Source organism: Colias croceus, chromosome 2, assembly GCF_905220415.1.
Source record: "Colias croceus chromosome 2, ilColCroc2.1".
In the NCBI taxonomy this organism is placed as follows: Eukaryota; Metazoa; Arthropoda; class Insecta; order Lepidoptera; family Pieridae; genus Colias; species Colias croceus.
In genome coordinates this window covers 2,395,564-2,415,666 of record NC_059538.1, presented here as the reverse complement: position 1 = coordinate 2,415,666, position 20,103 = coordinate 2,395,564, and the positions used below count along the sequence as shown (strand labels likewise).

The window sequence follows — 20,103 nt, the reverse complement described above, 5'->3', positions numbered from 1 at the left end:
TCAACTTCAAATGTATCTGTTGGACTCAAAAAGAATGATTTAACTGGGATATTGTTCGATTTTATACTTGACGCTAATGTATCTTGAGTTATTTGTAAGTTATTTAAAATATGAGTAGCGTATGATTCGCCGACAGAGGTAAAATGTTCGTTACATATATTAAGAGATTCAGTAGTTCCATTTTTATTGATATATAAAAGATCTAAAGGTTTGTTTTTGTGGTTATCTATGTAACAAATATTTTTAACTGCATTCCAGAGCTTTTTGGGGTTTCCTACACTAGATCTAAGGATATTGGCTTCATACTCGCGTTTCAGCTTTTTCAACAGATTATTAGTAAAATTACGATATCGGTGATAGACGTGGAGTAAAACTGTATCAAGAGAGTTTCGTTTAACTCGAATGTGAAGACGATCTCTATGACGGATGCAACGCAAAAGACCAGGAGTTATCCACGGCTTTAAGATATATTTTGACCTGGAACAATAAATTTTTTGAGTATGTTTATGAATTATTGTTAGTAGTGTTTCCGTGAATGTCTCAACCAAAAAATGTATATCCTTTATAGCCATAACTTCGGACCAATTTACTGTTTTCAGGTCGTGTTTGATGAGATCTATATTTCTTTTAAACATAAACATTTTTTGTGTCTGAGTTTTTATCTTCCCGAGTCTCATGCCAACCATGACAGTATCGTGATCTGTTATATCAGATCCACAAACTAATCCCAGAACGGCTTTGTTCGTTTTGACAAAAATATGATCAAGACACGCCCCTTCTCTAGTAGGTTGTGTAATCGCGGGAACAAGACCAAATTCTGCCAAGATACATAAATAATCATGCCACCAGGAGTTTGCAGACTGTGGCAAAATGTCGATGTTGATATCACCCGCCAAAACCAAATATTGAAAATTTAGTGTTGTAAGGTGCATGTGCAAAGAACCAAGAAATATTGAAGGATTTCTGAAGGACGGGGAGCGATAAATACCTAATATGCAGGTTTTTTCATCCAGCACAAGCTGCAGACAATTTGCATCGTCGACTAAAGGTTCCGACACTGAAACGCTCAGGGCACTCCGAACATAAGCCACAACTCCACCGTTTTGGTTAATGAACTTGCTGGTTTTATATGCAGTGTAATTAGGTAGTATTGGAATTTGCAACAGATCATTGAGCCAACATTCTGTGAGTATAATGACATCATACACAATATTTAAACGTTTTAATGCTACAATTAAACTATCGAAGTTTTTATTTATGCTACGAATATTTAAAGAAAAAATTTTTAAATTATATTCACTTGTAAGATAAGTTCTGCAGGACTCAAGGTTAGAAACGGTGTTACATTTTATTTTATACGAATCTAAGTCTGTTGCAATGTTATTCGCAGCCATTAGAAATAATTTTTGAGATCCATTTGAGTATATTTTTTACGTATTGGGAAAAAAAAAGTGAAAATAATTTTTTAAAATGTGATAAATATTCTTTCTCGCCTGGTAATAATATTGTAGCAAATTTGTGTATATGCAAAAGTGCATTAATAATATATTATAAATTTCTTTAGCATAAATTAATGTGAAATTATCTAATATTTTATGTTTATAATAAATACAATAAAATAAATACATATAAAAATAAATTATAGAATGTAATATATACATAATTATTTGAAATAATACAAAGTTATACACAGTTAACATATTATTTCGATAAAGATATAAGACAAATAGGATTCTTATTAGACTAAATGAACAGTAATTAAAACTTTTACAATTAAAAGGTAACGAATGAATAATTTTATTACTACGACTGACTGGGGACGTGTTTGTCTGTGTTAAAAATATTGGCAAGAACTTCTCGTGACCGAATATGAATTGCGCTTTTCCCTTCGCGCTGTCTAACATAAACATTTCCGTTACTGCACCAACAGAATGCATAACCGAAGTTCTTATATAGACTTCGAGCCTCACGAAATAAAATTCGATTATCTTTGGTTAATCTTTCGTTTATATAAATCTTACAGGCATCTCCGGGTAAATTAAAATCTGCACTGCTAATGTTTTTCCTTGATTTTGCGGCTTTCAATATCTCGTCACGCTTCGAACGTCGAAGAAATCGAACAACAACGGGACGGGACAGCTTATTGGTATTGTTAGGGCCCTTCTCCTTCGAAATACGGGGACCCACTCGCATTGCCCAGTCGATGTCTACATCGCTTAGTTCCACGCCGACTTTTCGAGCCGCTAACAATGTAATGTGCTGAAGGTTTTCGTGAGAGGTCTCCGGAATACCGGCTAATTCAATTTCATTACGTAGATATTGTTGTGCTTGTAAGTTTAATTCGCATTGAAGATTGGATATAGTGACTTTCAGGTCATCAATCTGCCTAGAGTTACTTTCCAATTGTTTGATACGCGATTCGCTTGTATTAACTTTTTCCTCAAGTTTGTCTAGGCGCTCGTTACAAATTATTAACGATTGGGTGGCGTCTTCTAATTTCAGCTTGACGGAGGAAAGTTCCTGGGTCAGACGACGAATTTCGGTAGTGAGTTCCTTTACGTCTTCACCCGTCACTGTCGCAGCGGTCGTATCTTTTTTACGCATCGTAATAAAATGAGAATCGCCGCTGCACCTCACCGGGGTATTGCTATTATCACCCCCTCTCTTTTGAGCCGAGGAGCAGTTAGGACACTCCCATATGTTTTTTTGTTCTGCGGATAATCCACTCACGTCAATACATAATGGACAAAATTTTTTTCCACAGACTGCAGACGAACATTTGACGAAGTTGTTATCTTTAAAAGATTTAAGGCAACCGGAGCACTTCATATTAACTTAATAATATGTAAACTGTAACAGTGCAATTTTTTACAATATACTTCCGTGTCAGTTCTGCCGCGCGTCGACTCGTAGCGCACGGCAAGCGGCCGCACTGAAATATCACCCGGTCGCACGCAAGACTTACGTGCGGTAATCGCTTGCACGGAGATGCTGCCGCAGGACACTACCCGACACTTTATTAATTACGAAAGAATTACTTTACTCACTATTTTAATTGAAATCACATTAAATTCTTGTTGCACTGTTATTGTTCGTACACAGAAAGTTTATTTTAGAAAAATGTTATAAAGAAAACTTGTTTAAACAAACTTTTAGAACACTAAACAATTGTTAAATACGGAGCTTATACAACGACCATGTTAACGATTTGACCGAGGCGTCGGCAATGATGATAGGCAATTGGCAATTGGCTCTATCTCACTTCACCGCAACCACAAATCAAAGCAATGACGTATTTCGCACCGCAGTGAATCTATTTACAGGATATTATATTGAGAATTTTAATTTGTCACTCACTAGCTGTAACTACAAGTTAGGATTGTATGTATGTTAGGTTATGTGTAGGTCCTGTAGAAGAGCTACTTGATAATATTAAGTACATAGCAAAAAGAACTTTTGCTAGTGCTTAAACTGATTTTAAATTAGGAGAGCTCTATGTACTTGTTATACGGTTTTTTTTTTAAATAATAGCTGACCATTTATAAAGCGATTTTTATAGAAATTACGCGGTGATTACCATTATATAGTTATGTGATGCAAAATAATATAAAAAAGATAATTCGCCTAATCAAATCGACATTAGTGTTACTAAATTGTTTGCGAATTTTCGTCTTATGTTATTTGTAACTGTTTATTAATCCGGCTTATTTGGTCATGCGTTCATTAAATTACAAGTTTTCTTTTTTAATCCCTTAATAATGATCCATTAAAATTCCATGAGTATTTTTTAATCATATATTTTACAAAACATTTGGCTTGTCAACATAATTTTTAGAATTTAAACGCTTAGTTAACTTTACCGATTTCTTTTCACGTACTCTTTAGATGTTATCACCATCATAAATGACAAGCACGGTGGACAACTTATTTATATTTTGTAGAAATACAAATGCCGTCTTCGTAACTGACGTCCGAATTTGTTATCGTTGCAAATCTCAGCTGACTGACTCGCCTGCGCATCTTCAAAACCAGTTGCAATTCCTTCAGGCCAATTTCGGCTTACGTAACATTATAATATGCATTCGTTTTCGACCACAGACCAAGGCCAGTATGTCGACGACCATTTGGGGGCGGGGCGCTTACTAAGTCAACAGCTCCTCAAGTGGCAGCTCTGAATTAATCACCTTGCATACAACTCAATGCACTTTCAATCTTAACTGGCTTATCCCGTTATGCTTTCATTCATAGACGACGTGAAAAAACTGCGCTTTCGTCTTTACTAATAAGGTGTTTCATTTCTTGTATCTGGTTGTGTGTCATCGATTGAATAACTTATATTCGGGACAGTATAACGGTTTAGGATGCGATATCTTGTAGTATTACAGTAAAAACACTCGTTTTATCGATGATATTTATTGTGAGTGCGCTTTACCCATGTGTTTGTTTCAAAGCAATTTTATGTTTTGCCTTGACGTGGGTGTCACAACCCAGATCTGTTTTCATTTGAATTGTGTTAAAGTTTGCTTGTCTTTGTACGTTTTCGTATCTCGATTCTTTTTTACTTCCAATACATTCACCCACGCTGATAATTATTCTATTCAGTATTCAGAACAAACTGGATTATTATCCGCCCGAAACTACATACATGGTAAAGCCATCCCACGGTAAGTCCCACGAAATTCACATCGCTTTATGACGTGTTATTCATCTAGATTAGTTAGGACGTGCAATAAACTTGAGTTCACGGTCGTCTTACCTCAGGTACTCGTAAAATGTGCACTCTTGCCAACGTTCGGTTCAAATACCTACATTGTATCTTGAAATATGAGTGCCAGTTTGAAATTGACTCTATATTTTTAATGGACTCATCATCGTTATTTACATTTATAATTATACCTTTCTCATCATTTAGCACAGCGGTAGCAAATTAACAGCTATTACCGGCGTCTATTATATTATATTTTTTGTCGGGAAGACCAATCAGAGCAGGTTGAATAGAAATTGTGCTACACTGATTAATTGAAAGTGTAACGTAAAAAACGCAGTCGCTATCGAGCGTATACCTACGGGTATAATTTTATTACGTTTGCGTTTTTTTCAGCGGTTTTTTCGCACGATTCTCACAAAGACTCCGGGTACGTGAACCTATCAAGGATTCGCGTTACGCTTCAGAAACTATCCGCACGCTTGCCCACCTGAGCCTCTGGACAACTTTTAATTACATTTTAGTGTATTCGACGATACGGTCCAATTCCTCAAACCAAAAATATATACTAATCAAATTACATTACGCAATGATGCCAAAGCAATTTAGCGTTTCGTTCACCGCTGAAGGTGGTTGATTCAATTTTTCAAAGTTTTTTGCACCATTAGCGTTTCCTAAATCGCCAGCGGGCCATTTGTCTTTTATGATACCTACGTGCTTAATGAATGCACCATTTATAACTTTAACACTGTTCGCAACACTAACTTATGTTTCACTGGTTGCGGTGGCTTTTTGCGGCGATTATGTTGTTGCGAATGTTTTATGACCTTTTTGTTGGATTGAGTTAAGAGGAATTAGCGAGGAAGTTATGTTCTAAACAGCTTTTGTGGCCCCCTAACAATGTCAGCGTCAAAATTGAGAGCTACTGGGAAATTTTTGGGCTTACGAATCACAAAATTTCAAGGTCGTAGGAAATATAACGGGAAATTTTTAAGATCCAAAGAATGATAATTTTATATGCTTTTGATATCGTTAATATATCTACTATATGTGATTTCTTATGCTTAATTCATTACTCATTTATTTTAATTTATTTTGATTGTCTTTTTAGATTAAAACTAATCAATTTATGGATATGAGATATATAAACACACGGTTTTATTAGTACAACTTAGCACACGTAAAATAAGCTAAAATATTTTTTTCAGAATTATATAAAGAAACTCTAACATCATTATTGAATTGTTATTTGTAACATGTTTGTGTGATTGATTAATGAGAACTTATTATTATAACGTCTGCACCTGTTAATTTGATTGTCTTGGCAATAAAACTAGACTTTTTTGCATGTTTTAGTTTTGGTATTAATAATTTACGAAAGTCGTAATTAGGAATTTTAGAATGCTGTCTTAAACGAAGACGCGGGTCAAAATTTTATCGTAGTAACCATAGAAACTATATAGGTACATTATGTAAATTGTGAAGTCTGCATAAATTTTAAGTTTTGGATGATATACCGCTCTTATTATTTCTAGAAAATGGTTTAAGTTATTTAACTATTGACGATTTAAAAATAATCTGAAAAATAAACAGGCGAACATACTAAATGCCATGGAAAGCTAAGGAGAAATAAAAACATTTCTGATTTTCAAGATATAGTAACTTTTGGCAACGATTTATATTGTATTTGTGATAAACATTCATACCTACAATATAGTTTTTAATAGACAAAACAATAGTATGTAATCTGAACCACGAAAACGGTCCTTCTGTATCGTACCATGAAAACCAGTTGCCAGAAAATAATTATAAGCTTTTTCCATACATCATAATATAAAATAACATGTTATTGTTACAGGAAAATATAGACCCGGCTCCATACAGCCTCTCACCTGTCTCGGCGAAATCTCAGAAGCTGTTGCGGTCCCCGCGCAAAGCCACTAGAAAGATCTCACGGATACCTTTTAAGGTGAGCTGTTTGATTAATAAGTATGAAATTTAGATAGAAATAAAATCAAGAGAAATGGAACAAAACGTAAAGAACAGTGAAGATATTGTAGGATTGCTCTTTGGTATGTAGGTATGTAATGCAAATGTTTTCCACGTAAATACAATTGACTTTGTTTTTAATCACTTTAAAATGCTATAACCTCAATGATACAGTGCTTAAATCGTTTAATCGACTTGGTATCAATTCCCTAAAAGGTTAGTCAAAAGGCACTTAGCTGCAAAAATAGGTAATCTGGTCTTGGCAATAGATAGCTGTCCAATATTCCAACAGATTATCACCAGCTTAATCTAATAATCCTTATACGAATTCACTCTAAAATAATCTTACCTTTCCTTCAGGTATTAGATGCGCCAGATTTACAAGACGATTTCTACCTCAACCTAGTGGATTGGTCGGCACAGAATGTACTCAGCGTCGGACTCGGCAGTTGCGTCTACCTGTGGAGCGCGTGTACTAGCCAGGTCAGTGGAAATGGGAACTACCCCGCAAATGTTTTGGTGAAAATACCCTCAAATATGAAACTAATTTGAAATCCCTCCAGTATGAATAATTTGAAAGTACCCTCGATTATGTAAATTTTAAACTACCTTGAGATTGAAATATTTATAGAAATTTCATACTGTGATCTAACTAAGTGAATTTTGTTCGGTAAAAATTTGATGCAACTGAACGTACTTAAAAATTGTATTTATAATAAAATAAGTAAGTATGTGGAGAATTAGACAATCAAAAGAATATCACATATCTTATAAAGATAGAGATAGGTAACCACTGTACCACTAGGTAGAAGACATCGATAAAAACCTTTTCATTATTTGTAGATATGGCATAATATTGAATGAAATATTTAAGTGATGTTAATTTTCAATAAATACATGAAAATAAAAGATAATTGTTGATCGGTCTTGATTGATAGTAAAAACAAAATTAATCGTTAAAAATAAACAAAAAGCAAGCAAAAATTAAAAAGCACCCAATCAACGAGGATTGTTTACCATCTTTATCCTTATGACTAATTATAAAAATACAGGTATCGAAAAATATAAAAAGTAGGCGGATATAGGAAAAAATTCAGCAACAGTATCAATATTATTATACTATACAGGAATACCGTTTCTACTACTGCCATTACGCCGATATGCAAATCTTTGAAAGAATATAAATTTAAATAATAAAAACTTCTAATTTAATATCTAGTTTTGTATAAATAAAATCGTCTAGCACGATTGCACAAGCGATCAGCATCCACATCGCAAACAAAAACAAAACACAGACACCCGAAACAAAAAAAAACTTGCATATCCAAAAAATTAATCAACAATCGATAAAAAAATCTCGCGTAGACATAAAATTCCAATTACACTGTATCTAGATGAAATTTAATCTAAAAACAGTGAGTGCAGAAATATAAAAATGTCATTGGCCCATGAGGGGATCGAACCCGCGACCTTCGCGTTATGGTTAGGGAGCCAGGTGCAAATTTGGTTAATTATTTCCTCTCAAGAGATAATTCGTCAGACGCATCAGAGTATAGTATTATAAAGCCTCGTGAACGTCAGCTGGCGCTCGGTTGGGGGGGTGAGCGGTTGTAGCCTCCCACGCACGTAGGAAAAAAAAATACATTCATTCATTTCCTCTCAGCTAAAAATTTGTCAAATTGTAGCTAACCCAATATCTCAACGAAAAAAAATAATCAGCTGGTTACAACACGGTGTATTATACGTCAGCTGGTGTCTCGAACATGAAAAAAATAAAATTATTTTCCGTGATTTCCTCTCAAACAAAAATTTACCTGATGATAGCTTATATGTAACTGTGGATATATATATAGGTCAGCTGGCTGTATCTTGGTGGAAAAACCGTCAGCTGATACTTTGAAAGTTATTACATAGGAGTTAGACAGAAGCATCTATTGCCAATTTATATGCATCAACTGACTAGGTTTTCCTCGAATTATTGCTAGCTGATTTTTTTTATTTATCGCATCAGTATATTAACAATCAGCTCACAAATTTTCATCTGAGATGAAATGACGTATCTTTAATTATTATCGTTATTTTTAAAAATTCAAGCAACACACGCTAGCATAATATAGACAGTAATAAGGTACTTGGAGGTGGTTAGTTGTGCGCATGATCGGGGTACTACGTACATTCAGCCACATCGGTAAACATGTTTTTACAAATATTATAAACTGCATTTAAAAATAACTATCATATTATCATCAAATTCACGTAACTACTTAAAAGTGTAACAAATATGAAATAACCCACTAAAAACATTAGTTAACTATAATTATCAAAAAAATAATAGTATAATATATAATTAATAAAGTTATTACTTATCTTTTAGGGGGACTTATGTTGATGGAATTCCACGTATCTCGATGATTTTGTTAATGTCTCATTATATTCGAGACACCAGCTGACGTATAATACACCATGCTGTAACCAGCTGATTATTATTTTTCGTTGAGATATTGGGTTAGCTACAATTTGACAAATTTTTAGCTGAGAGGAAATGAATGAATATACTTTTTTGTCTTACGTGCGTGGGAGGCTACAACCGCTCACCCCCCCAACCGAGCTCCAGCTGACGTTCACGAGGCTTCATAAAACTATATTTTGATGCATTTTACTAATTACGGCTTGAGAGGAACTTGGTCATAAAATCTGCTTCTGGCTCCCGGACCATTATTAGCACGACGCTCTAACCAACTGAGCTAATGGGCCGGTCGGTGGAGTCGCGAAAAACGTACTCACTATCTAACTATGTAATCTAGCGTGTCTAGGGATTATTATTATTATTCAAAATTTGAAACGGAACGAGTTGAGAAGCAATAGAATCCGTATATTTGGTATGAGACGTGCATGCGTTTTTTGTCGGTCGGATTATGCGATGTCTCGGCGGCCGCGGTGGTGTGGTCAAGTGCGTTTTGTTTGGAAGATATTTTGGTTCTTTGTTTATCATTATTTTTAATTATTGTTTAATTTTTAATAATTTGGTGTAAATATTTTTTCGGTGAAAAATGTTTTTCTCATCAAAAGTATGGTACCTCTATACTTATTGTCCTAGGAAATAGGAGAATTTAATCTAATGTTTTGAAGAATCTAATACATTATAACTAAATATTAACGAGAGTTATAATTGTTAAGTTCAGTCTACGTAATAATGTTATAGTTTTGCAATATTTAAACAGACGTTTTACTTTGCTACATTGTTTATTTGACGATACTAGATATATCATTTAATTGACAACTCTGACAAGGCTAGATATTATATTTACACTAGCTTCCGCCCACGACTTTGTACGTGCATCCCCATTTTTCCCCGTTCCCGCAAGAATTTCGGGAAATCCTTTCTTAGCGGATGCCTACGTCCTAACATCTACCTGCATGCCAAATTTCAGCCCGATACGTCCAGTGGTTTGGGATGTGCGGTGATAGATCACTATATCAGTCACCTTTTATTTTTATATATATGTATAGAAGATTATGGCGCTATAAGTTGCATGGTTACAGATGTTATTTTACTGTAAATACTACCTGATTTTAATTTTTGATATCGTCTCCGCCTCCCTACTGTCGTTTGGCACGTGTCTTCCTCAGATACACATCATTTTATGTGCGTATCTAATAATCCTGTTTATGTTAATCAATACGATGTTCTGTATAAAATTAAACTTTTTTTTATAATTTATATCCATCAATATCGCTGATGCATATTAATAAATTGTTCATTATTGCTATCTCATAAAATCTGTTATAATTTTAACATATGAATAACGGTTCTTTGAAATTATAGGATCGTTTTATGGAGGAATTATAAGATTTCGCAAGTCTAGGCAATGATCAGAACTTGGTTTCAATGTTTTCAATTTATGTGACGTTTTGTATCAATAGCTGTAGTGTCACACTTTGTATTTTGTTTTATAGTTTATCTGTTAACTGCAATTTATGACGTGTTTTATGATAAGTGTATGTGGATAGGTTAAATTTAAATTGATAGTTTAAATACATACTTATCTAAGTTAGATATTATGAATTTGACCACAACAGAAATTTAATTGTTGTCAGCTTATATGAATTTGACCACAACATTAATTTTTGTCAGCTTAGAAAAGTGGTGAAAGTTTCAATTTTTTCCACACCAGAAACATTGATTGGGAACGACGGAATTGAACGACTATTTTCACTTATGAAGACTATGTTAAATGTCTCTACTCTGGAATAATAAAGCTTTAAAAGTGCAACTATATTTTTTTTGCTTCGGTTAATTTCTTGAGATAATCCAAAGCATAGGTAAATCTTTTCTATTTATAGTGTTAGGTGAGATTAATATGATAATAACGAGTAGAAAACTTAATGTCTGTAAACGAGCCGTGATGGATTTATTTTACGATCGATTTAAAGTTTTAATTATACTGCTTATATTCTAAGTTATAGCGTCGATATTGGTCTGTTTAAAATCATTAAAGAGATTTTAATGTTCGTATTCCGGTTACACGTCTGTTTATAGGTACCGTTTAAACGCATCTGAAACAATTTTATTTTTAGACCAATGTAAATATAAAATAATATTTTTAAAATGTAAATACACTATTAGAAAATAATACTATTACAGTATATCAAATGTAGAAATCTAGTTTACGTACGTATTGTTTGTCCTCATCTAGATATTGTATATAATCTATACGCAGACATAACAACACATTTCTTATCTATTCCTCGCTCTACGTTTGCGGAACCCCAAAAACTAGAAGTTGCAATGTTAGTGCAGGACATAGCCCTCGGCGGGAGGTTTTTTGTTTTTACATACATACATACATTTTACAACGTGTTACGTAACTCTGTCGCGGACGCATTGAATAATTATTCAATTAGTGTTGTTTGTAATTTATTTATGGTCTATTAGGGTATTTTTTATGGCTGATAGATGCTTGTGATGTGTGTGCTTGTGAGATGGCTTTCTTATAGTATTTTTGAGTATATGTGTGTATATATGTCTAGACATATTTATATCGTTTTTTGGGCACATGTGCGCTCTGTGCTTAGAAATATACTATTTTAGAGACAAATCTATGAATGAATATTTCAGCAAAAATGCTTTAAAACCACAATGATAACAAATTACCGGGCTGATTACAATAGAATTGTATTTTTGATCCCCAAAATAATCTACTAAATGGCCATTATTTTGTTTATTGAAAGTGTTGCTGCATTTATGTACAGAAGCCTAGAAGGAGCTAGAGAAATTGCTATAATTGTATTAAACCACTATAAGCATGTTGACAAAATTCCTTTCCAATGAAAGGAATTTTGTCAACATAATCTTAAATAGTTGTCACAAAAATAACAATGAACTCCAAAAAATAGGCACCAAAAACGATACTACAAGTTGCTACGACTATATCTATGCAAATCTTTCGTATAAACAAAAACAGCAATATTCCACTATGATCAACATAATCGGTCGAGACATGGACAGTAGACACAAAATGACGTCACACCTAACCCAGACCGTCGAAATGCCTGCATCGTCGATAAGCACTATGAGAATTTCCTGTGAAAACCTGCATTCCTGGTCAGGGGCAACGACCAGATCGCGATATTAAGGAGTGCCGCTGATGCAGTTTGATACTGGTCTAATATTGAGAACAAATGGAAAGTTTGTATGGAGAAGATTGTTTGGGTACTGTGGCTTAGAATATATGGGAGGGTATATAGGGAATCTTAACGAGGGTAGTAAGATGTGTGTCAACTTGTTAGTGGTGTAGTTTTTGGGTTTGAATGTTAAAGAGTATGAGGGGAGATGTCTTGTGATTGTAGTGTGGTATATGTCGTTGGTAATGATTGAAAATGCTAAAAGGTATTCATGAATTGTATGGCTATCATAATATTATGTATTGCTTGGTTCGACAAGCCCACAAGTTAAAAATTATAATATAGGATGAATTTGTTGTTTTACGTAGAAAAATGTGTAGGTTTTGAATGTTTTGAGCTAGGTCAGGGTGAAATAGGACCATGTAACTACACTACAAAACTTTTGGTACAAGAATTCAAAAAACATATTCGTATTGGAATTAATAAGTGTGTTTTGTGGTTCATATTTTTTTTTTCAGATCGTTATCGTAAAGATTCCATAATATTCCAAAAATCGATTTTGTCCGAAACGCATTCGTTATATTTTATTCTCCTATAACATTTGATTTATATGCACATTAACAAACATTTATAGGTGAACAGTCTTTGTCTAGAATAAAAAGAGTGCAAACATTATAAATAAAGTAGACGATGGACATTTTGACAGTCGCGTGGGACCATTATAATTTGCATAATTTAAATCGCACTTCGCCAAATAATAATAGCAGGAGTGTTCAATAAGTCACCTACCTCTATGCGTTTCTGTCTAGGCATTTAATTAATAATAGCAAAACGACTGGATTTCGACTGTCTGCATGACATAGGTGCCGTTACGTGAGGATTGTTTGGTCAGTAACCTAGTAAGGGCAGTGCCATTTTAAATGCGTCGCTCGGAGATTTTTTGTTTTCAAATCATATCATTATGGGGAACTTTATTACGTAAGATGCTGTTTTAAAATAAACATGTTTCTAATTAAACTTTGGAGATGAGCTCGCTCGTGTTTGTCGTACGTGACCAGAAGTTTAGTGCACAATTGTCGAAATGTACTTTTGCGCAGAATTATGTAGCGTCTGTTTACAAGTTATCACATATTTTATAGGTGTTAAAACATACTATTTAAAACCATTAATAGAAGAGTGTAATATATGAATAAACAGCTATATTTATGCCGTGGTAAAACGTGATTCTTATTAAAACCTTCGGGCATTTTCTTCTGAACCTGTGGTATTTCTTAATCAGTTTAGCTGTGTTTATCAGCTCATGCATCGTTAAACTGGTTTAGAAGATTGCTTTCTGAAGAAGGGCTTAGGTTGGCTTTGCTTCAAATACAGTCTAAGCAAATAATGAGGAAAGTTTTCTAGGTTTATTTGAAATGTTCCTTACAAGCTGAAGTTTTGATTCCATCTATAACTTTATATTGGTTCTTAGCGCTTGAATTTGATCTATTGCATTGTCTTTGATTGTGTTGTCGCTGATTTGATTAAATCAAAAGACATAATAATAGGAATGAAATAATAATAATTAGCAGGGAGATATTGCCTGTAATTTTGTGTAGTATGGTCACTACACTTGTTATTTTAATTTCAAAGTTGTTAATAGCCATTTTTTATATGAAGACGTTGAAACTATACTAAGTCGGCGATATCGTGTGATCGTGTCTATGCAAATCGTCGTCGTGAGTAGAATGTAACTCCATATCTCGTCTGGTAGCGGCCGTGGACCAGTGTGGAGGTGGACTAGTTTAGATGTACTGCAGTGGCAGTGAACCCGGCGCGAGAGATGGCAATCGTTTGTGTGACTGCGGATGCGTTTTGTGGTATTAGAAGGCAGGATTGGGGGAGGAGTTTTATGTTTGGTTTCATTTTTGTAGGTATTTAGTGGTGCTATGCTATTGATGATTTATAGAATTGGAAAATAGGTCGATTAATACAAAAAAGTACCTTCTACTAAACTAGTGGATGTAGGGAGTAGTTAAAATCAGGTGACGCACATGCTCTTTGTTCTGACACGAAAATTAGTAAAAGGGCGTAGGCACTAAATCCTGGAAAGGTTAAAATAATACAAATACGTAAAATACCTATTAAAGATAACTTAAATGTTTGTTGTTATTTAGACGATTGCACATAAAAAGCTTCTAGTAAAGATTTATGTTTATTTAGACACATAAAAAGCTTCTAGGGATTTAATAAAGCTACCAGGGAAAATCTTATTATATATTATAAAGGCGAAAGTTTGTAAGTATGGATGTATGGATGTTTGTTACTCTTTCACGTAAAAACTACTGAACCGATTACAATGAACCGAACCGAATTTAGCACACATATAGAGGGTAACTTGGATTAACACAGGATAGTTTTTATCCCGGAAATCCCACGGGAACGGGAACTATGCGGGTTTTCCTTTGCAAACGCGGGCGAAGCCGCGGGCGGAAATCTAGTCATCAATAAAACACTAATACAGAAATTCTTTGAATTATGTATTTATTCTCACGCCATGTTTAACCAGTAGCTCTCGGTCGTTGCATATTTATACCATTGCATAATATGTAATCATGGCGGCTATCTGGTTTACGAACGCTAGATTTTAACGATTAATTAAACTGCTATTCTTGGATCACTTGGGAACATGGTAGGCTACTTTATAATTTTAATTATCGACCATATTTTATTGTGTGACGTTTCAAATTGATTCTGGTCGCTGATGAATGTAAGTAGTAAAAACTAATATATGGGTACGATCTAGGGGCATTTTTTTGGTTTAAAATTTATACCAATATCTGAGGAATTTAATTTAGTATTGATATGCAAGATCTTACAATTAATAAAGGCAATTATTGATGCGCAAGCGCATAATGACTGGTCTAACTTTTTATTTTAATATGGCAATTATAGATTATTGATATCCAACTATTATTTCATATATTGTATTTAATATCGTCATTTAAATAGTGTAATATTTATGTTATTAATTTAGAACACGTATTTCCTGAATGGTGTCCGTATTCAGCAGACACTATCACACTACTACATACACACTTTTCTATATTTTAATGATATACCGTAATAACTCAGGCCCCGGAACCACAGACATAATAGAAAATCGTATTGTGTCTGGGACCGATCGGGCCGCTTGGGGCTCAATGGGTTATGTTTATTCTTGTTGCAATACATCTGTGCCATAACGAAAATGTGTTCATCTAAAATCTAAATATTACGTATCTATATATCTATACTTCTACAATTAGAAATACACTAGAACAAACTATTCATCTAAATATTTCCACTCCGCAGGTCACCAGGCTCTGCGACCTGTCATCAGAGGGCAATACAGTCACATCGGTGGCGTGGAGCGAGCGGGGGCACTTGGTCGCCGTGGGCACGCAGAAGGGGCACATTAGTGTATGGGATGTGTCCGTTAATAAGGAGGTGAGTTCTTGCCCCAATAAGAAATCTATACTAATATTATAAAGCTGAAGAGTTTGTTTGTTTGAACGCGCTTATATCAGGAACTATTAATAGGCTATATAATATATCATCACGCTAAGACCAACAGGAGCGGAGCAGTGCGGATAAAACCGTATGGCACAGCTAGTATAATATAAAATTTATCCCTAAATCAAATAATTTGAGTAGAGTTTGCATTCCTTTTAATAAAAGATTAATGTAAACTAAATAATTTAATTTGGGATAAAATAATAATTTATTGCTTAGCAGGTGTATTGTCAAAACTCGAACTGTATAATCGTATCATTTATTACAATAACCAACTAGGATCTAGAAAACATATAAATTATTATCTATCTAGACTTTCCTTATGAATAGTCATAGCTTTTACTCAACCGGCTCGTCTTTTTATTATTTAATTTACATCTCGTTATCAGTAGATAAGAGATAAATTATTGTTCAAAATTATTAATATCCTATCTGTGTTCATTGCCTATTAGTTATTTAAACGATTTAGGGGTTGGTTTTTGTAAACCCTATGTCTGCAACTATTTTCATTCATTTGACACCGAAATCAGTTTCATGTTTTAACAGACAGACAGACTTACATACAGTTAAACTTTCGTATTTACAATATCCGCATCAAGTATGCATAATTTCTCATATACATTTAGGGATAATTCATCAGAGTTCAAAGGCACTTGCACTGTACAGATTGCGTAACCAAACGTGAGGCTGTCACATCGCATTAGCCGGTTGCCTAGCAACCCGAGTGTGAAATAATTAATTCGCATGTTTTATTGCATTCGATCAGATCGTATGCCCTGGTTTTCTAAACGAGAACAAAACCCGTTTGTATTATATGTAAACATGTGTCATAGTATAAAGAGAACAAGTAAGGTAACTTCGAGCAAAGATACATCGCGCAGTTTGTATGTACGCGGAGCGCATGTACGTACGCAAGCTTGACGCACGCACACAGCGTCTCTCGGTTCCTTCTCATGGACTGGTCGCGTCAGGGGCATCCCATTGCTGTGAGCGGTCGGTGTTTGTATTTACAATTATTTTAAACTAGCCGTCCGTAGTAAGAACCATCCTCGTACTTCAAGGAATACAATAAAAAAAGAATTATCGAAATCGGTCCACCCGTTCACACGTGATGCCGTGACAACGCGAAACGGATTTCATTTTTATATATATACAACATTTTGTATAGATATCAACGTGACAAGTGACAACCCTGCGCGTCCCGAGTTTATGTACCGTGCGTTCCTAAACGCTCGGAGACGGCCTACTTCTTATCTTTATACTATGCATGTATCAACAATGCAGTGCCGAAGATAGGTGTTGTTAATTTGCCATATTAATGTGACCAGGTGTCAGTGAACTTTGGCTTTTCGCGTGCTTTTTCCTAATAATACTATTTTTATTTATATGCTTTACGCAGTGGGATACTCGTATGTTTCAGAGTAGATTTGCGTATCAATATGTAATATTATAAGAATGGGTTTTTTATTGAACTACCTACTGTTCAAAATATTCTATTAAATCGGTGGTGGGAGTTTAATTGTTAACTATGGCTCTATTATTAGGATTTAATGAGTTAATGACTATAATGCTACCATATTATCATTATTAGTTATTATGTGTAATTACCCGACTGCCAAAGAAGGAGGGTAATGTTTTTCGAGTGTATGTAAGTATGTATGTATGTCTTTTCCTTTGTGACCACCTGTAGCCTAAACGGCTTGATGGATTTTGATGTATGAGGTATCGTTAGATTTGTCTTGATTACGGGAGTGTCATAGGATACATTTTATCCTAAAAGTCCCACGGGATAAAGACATAATAATATTTTTTCTAAATTTCCCTTTAAAAAAATATGTATGCGGTATCATTAGATTCATTTCAATCACGGGAGTAATTAATATAGGATTTTTACTCTTTTTTTAGTGTGCAGTCGGGTATTTTGTTTTTTTAATAATTATCAACACTTGTTTGACAAAAGTGCTTTTGAAAACAGCCTTGAACGAATCAAAGCTTCAGTTTGAAATTGAAAAGGTGTCTTAGTACAAGTTTGAATTAAGATAAATGTCGAGTATGAGTTAAGTTTTAGCTTGAGTTTAGTTTTGAGTTTAAGTATGAGTTTGAGTTTCAGTTCAACTATTATTTTTCCAGGTATCAAAGTTACAAGGTCACGTTGCCCGTGTGGGTGCTCTAGCGTGGAACGGTGACATGCTCAGCTCTGGGTCCCGAGACAGGCACATACGGCAGCGGGATACGAGAACGCCACGTGAGTATGCGATAAAAGACATTTTTTGTATGGGAGTAGGGGTTAGTTTGGATTGGCAGTTTCGTAAACACGTGTAGGGATGTGTATGCAATTTTGAACTTTATGAGCTTGAGTTTAGGGTTGATAATTATTGTATAGAAATTTAATGTTCCGGATGCTTTGGGAACGTCTTGTGTGTATGCGATATTCGAGTCGTAGTGTGTATAGGGTTGGTTTAGATTGCTTGTTTTATGGAGTACACGCGTATTGTTGTGTATTTAATATTGAACTTAAATCTTATGAAAATTGGGTTCGCAATCCCTAGTATATAAATTTAGGTTTTTGGATCTGAAAACGCCTGGTGACAAAAATTCGCATTTATAATACTTTAACTATTGATGCTAAAATTTCGTAACTATCAACTATTGAGTTAAGACAATAATTACGGAGTTAGGAAAATCCGCCTGGAAATTTCCACAGTGCATAAACGTCAATAATATTTGTTAATTATTATTAAAATAATTTCGAGTTTAATATAATGTAAATATTATCCTTAATATTATTACTAAAATAACAAATAGGTATATGCATCATTCGAATTTAATGCCATTTATTATACGTCATAGCTTTACTTATCTTTACCTTTTTTGGCGTTTATTGTTTAATCTTGTTATTTGTTTAGTAACGAAAAATGTCGCAGAATTAGTTTTAATTGGAATTAGTTAGTCAACTATTAAGAATCGTTGAAAAGTTTATAAGAAAAACAGTTATTTTCACGATATTTTTCATAATTTTTCAGCCACACAAGCGTCCCGAGTGTTACAAGGGCATAGACAAGAAGTGTGCGGTCTAAAGTGGTCTCCCGACGGTCAATCGCTAGCGTCTGGCGGCAATGATAATAAACTCTTCGTGTGGTCTATGGTAAGTTTGTAATTTATGGCTTTGTAACTTAGCCTGTACTAAAAAAAAATATTTTTTATCATTTTTTGGGATTTCTTTAAAATGAATGTTCCATTTTGGTTGTAGTGTGATATGCTTATACACAAAAGTTTTTAAAAGATTAAAATTTTAACTAACATCGTGTAGTATCGAGGTTATTTATTTATTCATTGCTCATACATAACGCAACTTTTAAGATGTTAGATTTTTTTTTTTATAGAAATTAAATATCCCCCGATACAATTTTTTTGCGGACCTATGTAGTTGCGTACTTTAGTTAGTCTTTAATTTACATATTATGCATTATATATATTTTTTGCCAATATAAGCAAAAACAAAACAGTTCTCATGGTGAGATTGCGGTTTGTGTGTCACACAATATAATTTAGTATTTACGTTTTGCGGTGAACAAATAGATATAGATGATAACGATTTCCTGGTCTCAACGGTTTTGTTATGTTTATGTATTTATATGTGTAATAATTAAAAATGTTACATGTAAAAAAATAAGTACAAAAAATATAAAGAAATACTTTTATCTTGATTAATATTATCTTGTGAATGATTTTGCGCCTGCATAGAAGGCTATAAACACATACACTCACATAAGGATATGTATTTGATTTGTTCAGGAAAAAAAAATCATAATTGTCATCACTCTGCTCATTGAATATAATAAAATAGGGCCACTGACCCCCGAGTAAGCTTTTTTGATATTAAAAATAAACCCAGTTATCTTAATTAATTAATAGACTAAACATAAAAATGCCAAATTCATTTAATTACCTTCATGGGCAAAACGCAGACTGAATTAATTAAAGTTTATTGCTTGGTGATATATTTTATTTATTTATTAATTACTAAATATCTCCTTACAAAAGAAACAACATTACAACAAGCGAATAAAAATGTATACAAATGAATAATATGAATAAAACATATTATGTACTTCAAAATCTTTATGTAAAAAAAGTAACAAAAATAAAAATATTATTCGCCCAACGTGGGGCTCGAACCCACGACCCTGAGATTAAGAGTCTCATGCTCTACCGACTGAGCTAGCCGGGCTTGTCCTATTTTGATGAAATTG

The 20,103-nt window shown here is 34.0% G+C and overlaps 1 protein-coding gene and 1 non-coding gene across 2 annotated transcripts in view; one reads left to right on the top strand and one right to left on the bottom strand.

Annotated features, from left to right (window-relative positions):
- Positions 1-20,103, top strand: part of LOC123705332 (fizzy-related protein homolog) — a 68,232-nt gene that overhangs the window by 38,819 nt on the left and 9,310 nt on the right. Inside the window, exons 3-7 of the mRNA XM_045654075.1 lie at positions 6,564-6,674; positions 7,055-7,177; positions 15,650-15,784; positions 17,981-18,095; positions 18,874-18,995. Coding sequence (XP_045510031.1) covers positions 6,564-6,674; positions 7,055-7,177; positions 15,650-15,784; positions 17,981-18,095; positions 18,874-18,995 — 606 coding nt within the window. The remainder of the gene's footprint in view (positions 1-6,563; positions 6,675-7,054; positions 7,178-15,649; positions 15,785-17,980; positions 18,096-18,873; positions 18,996-20,103) is intronic.
- Trnak-cuu lies at positions 20,009-20,081 on the bottom strand. Its single transcript has one exon. It is a non-coding gene; the product is annotated as a tRNA-Lys (tRNA).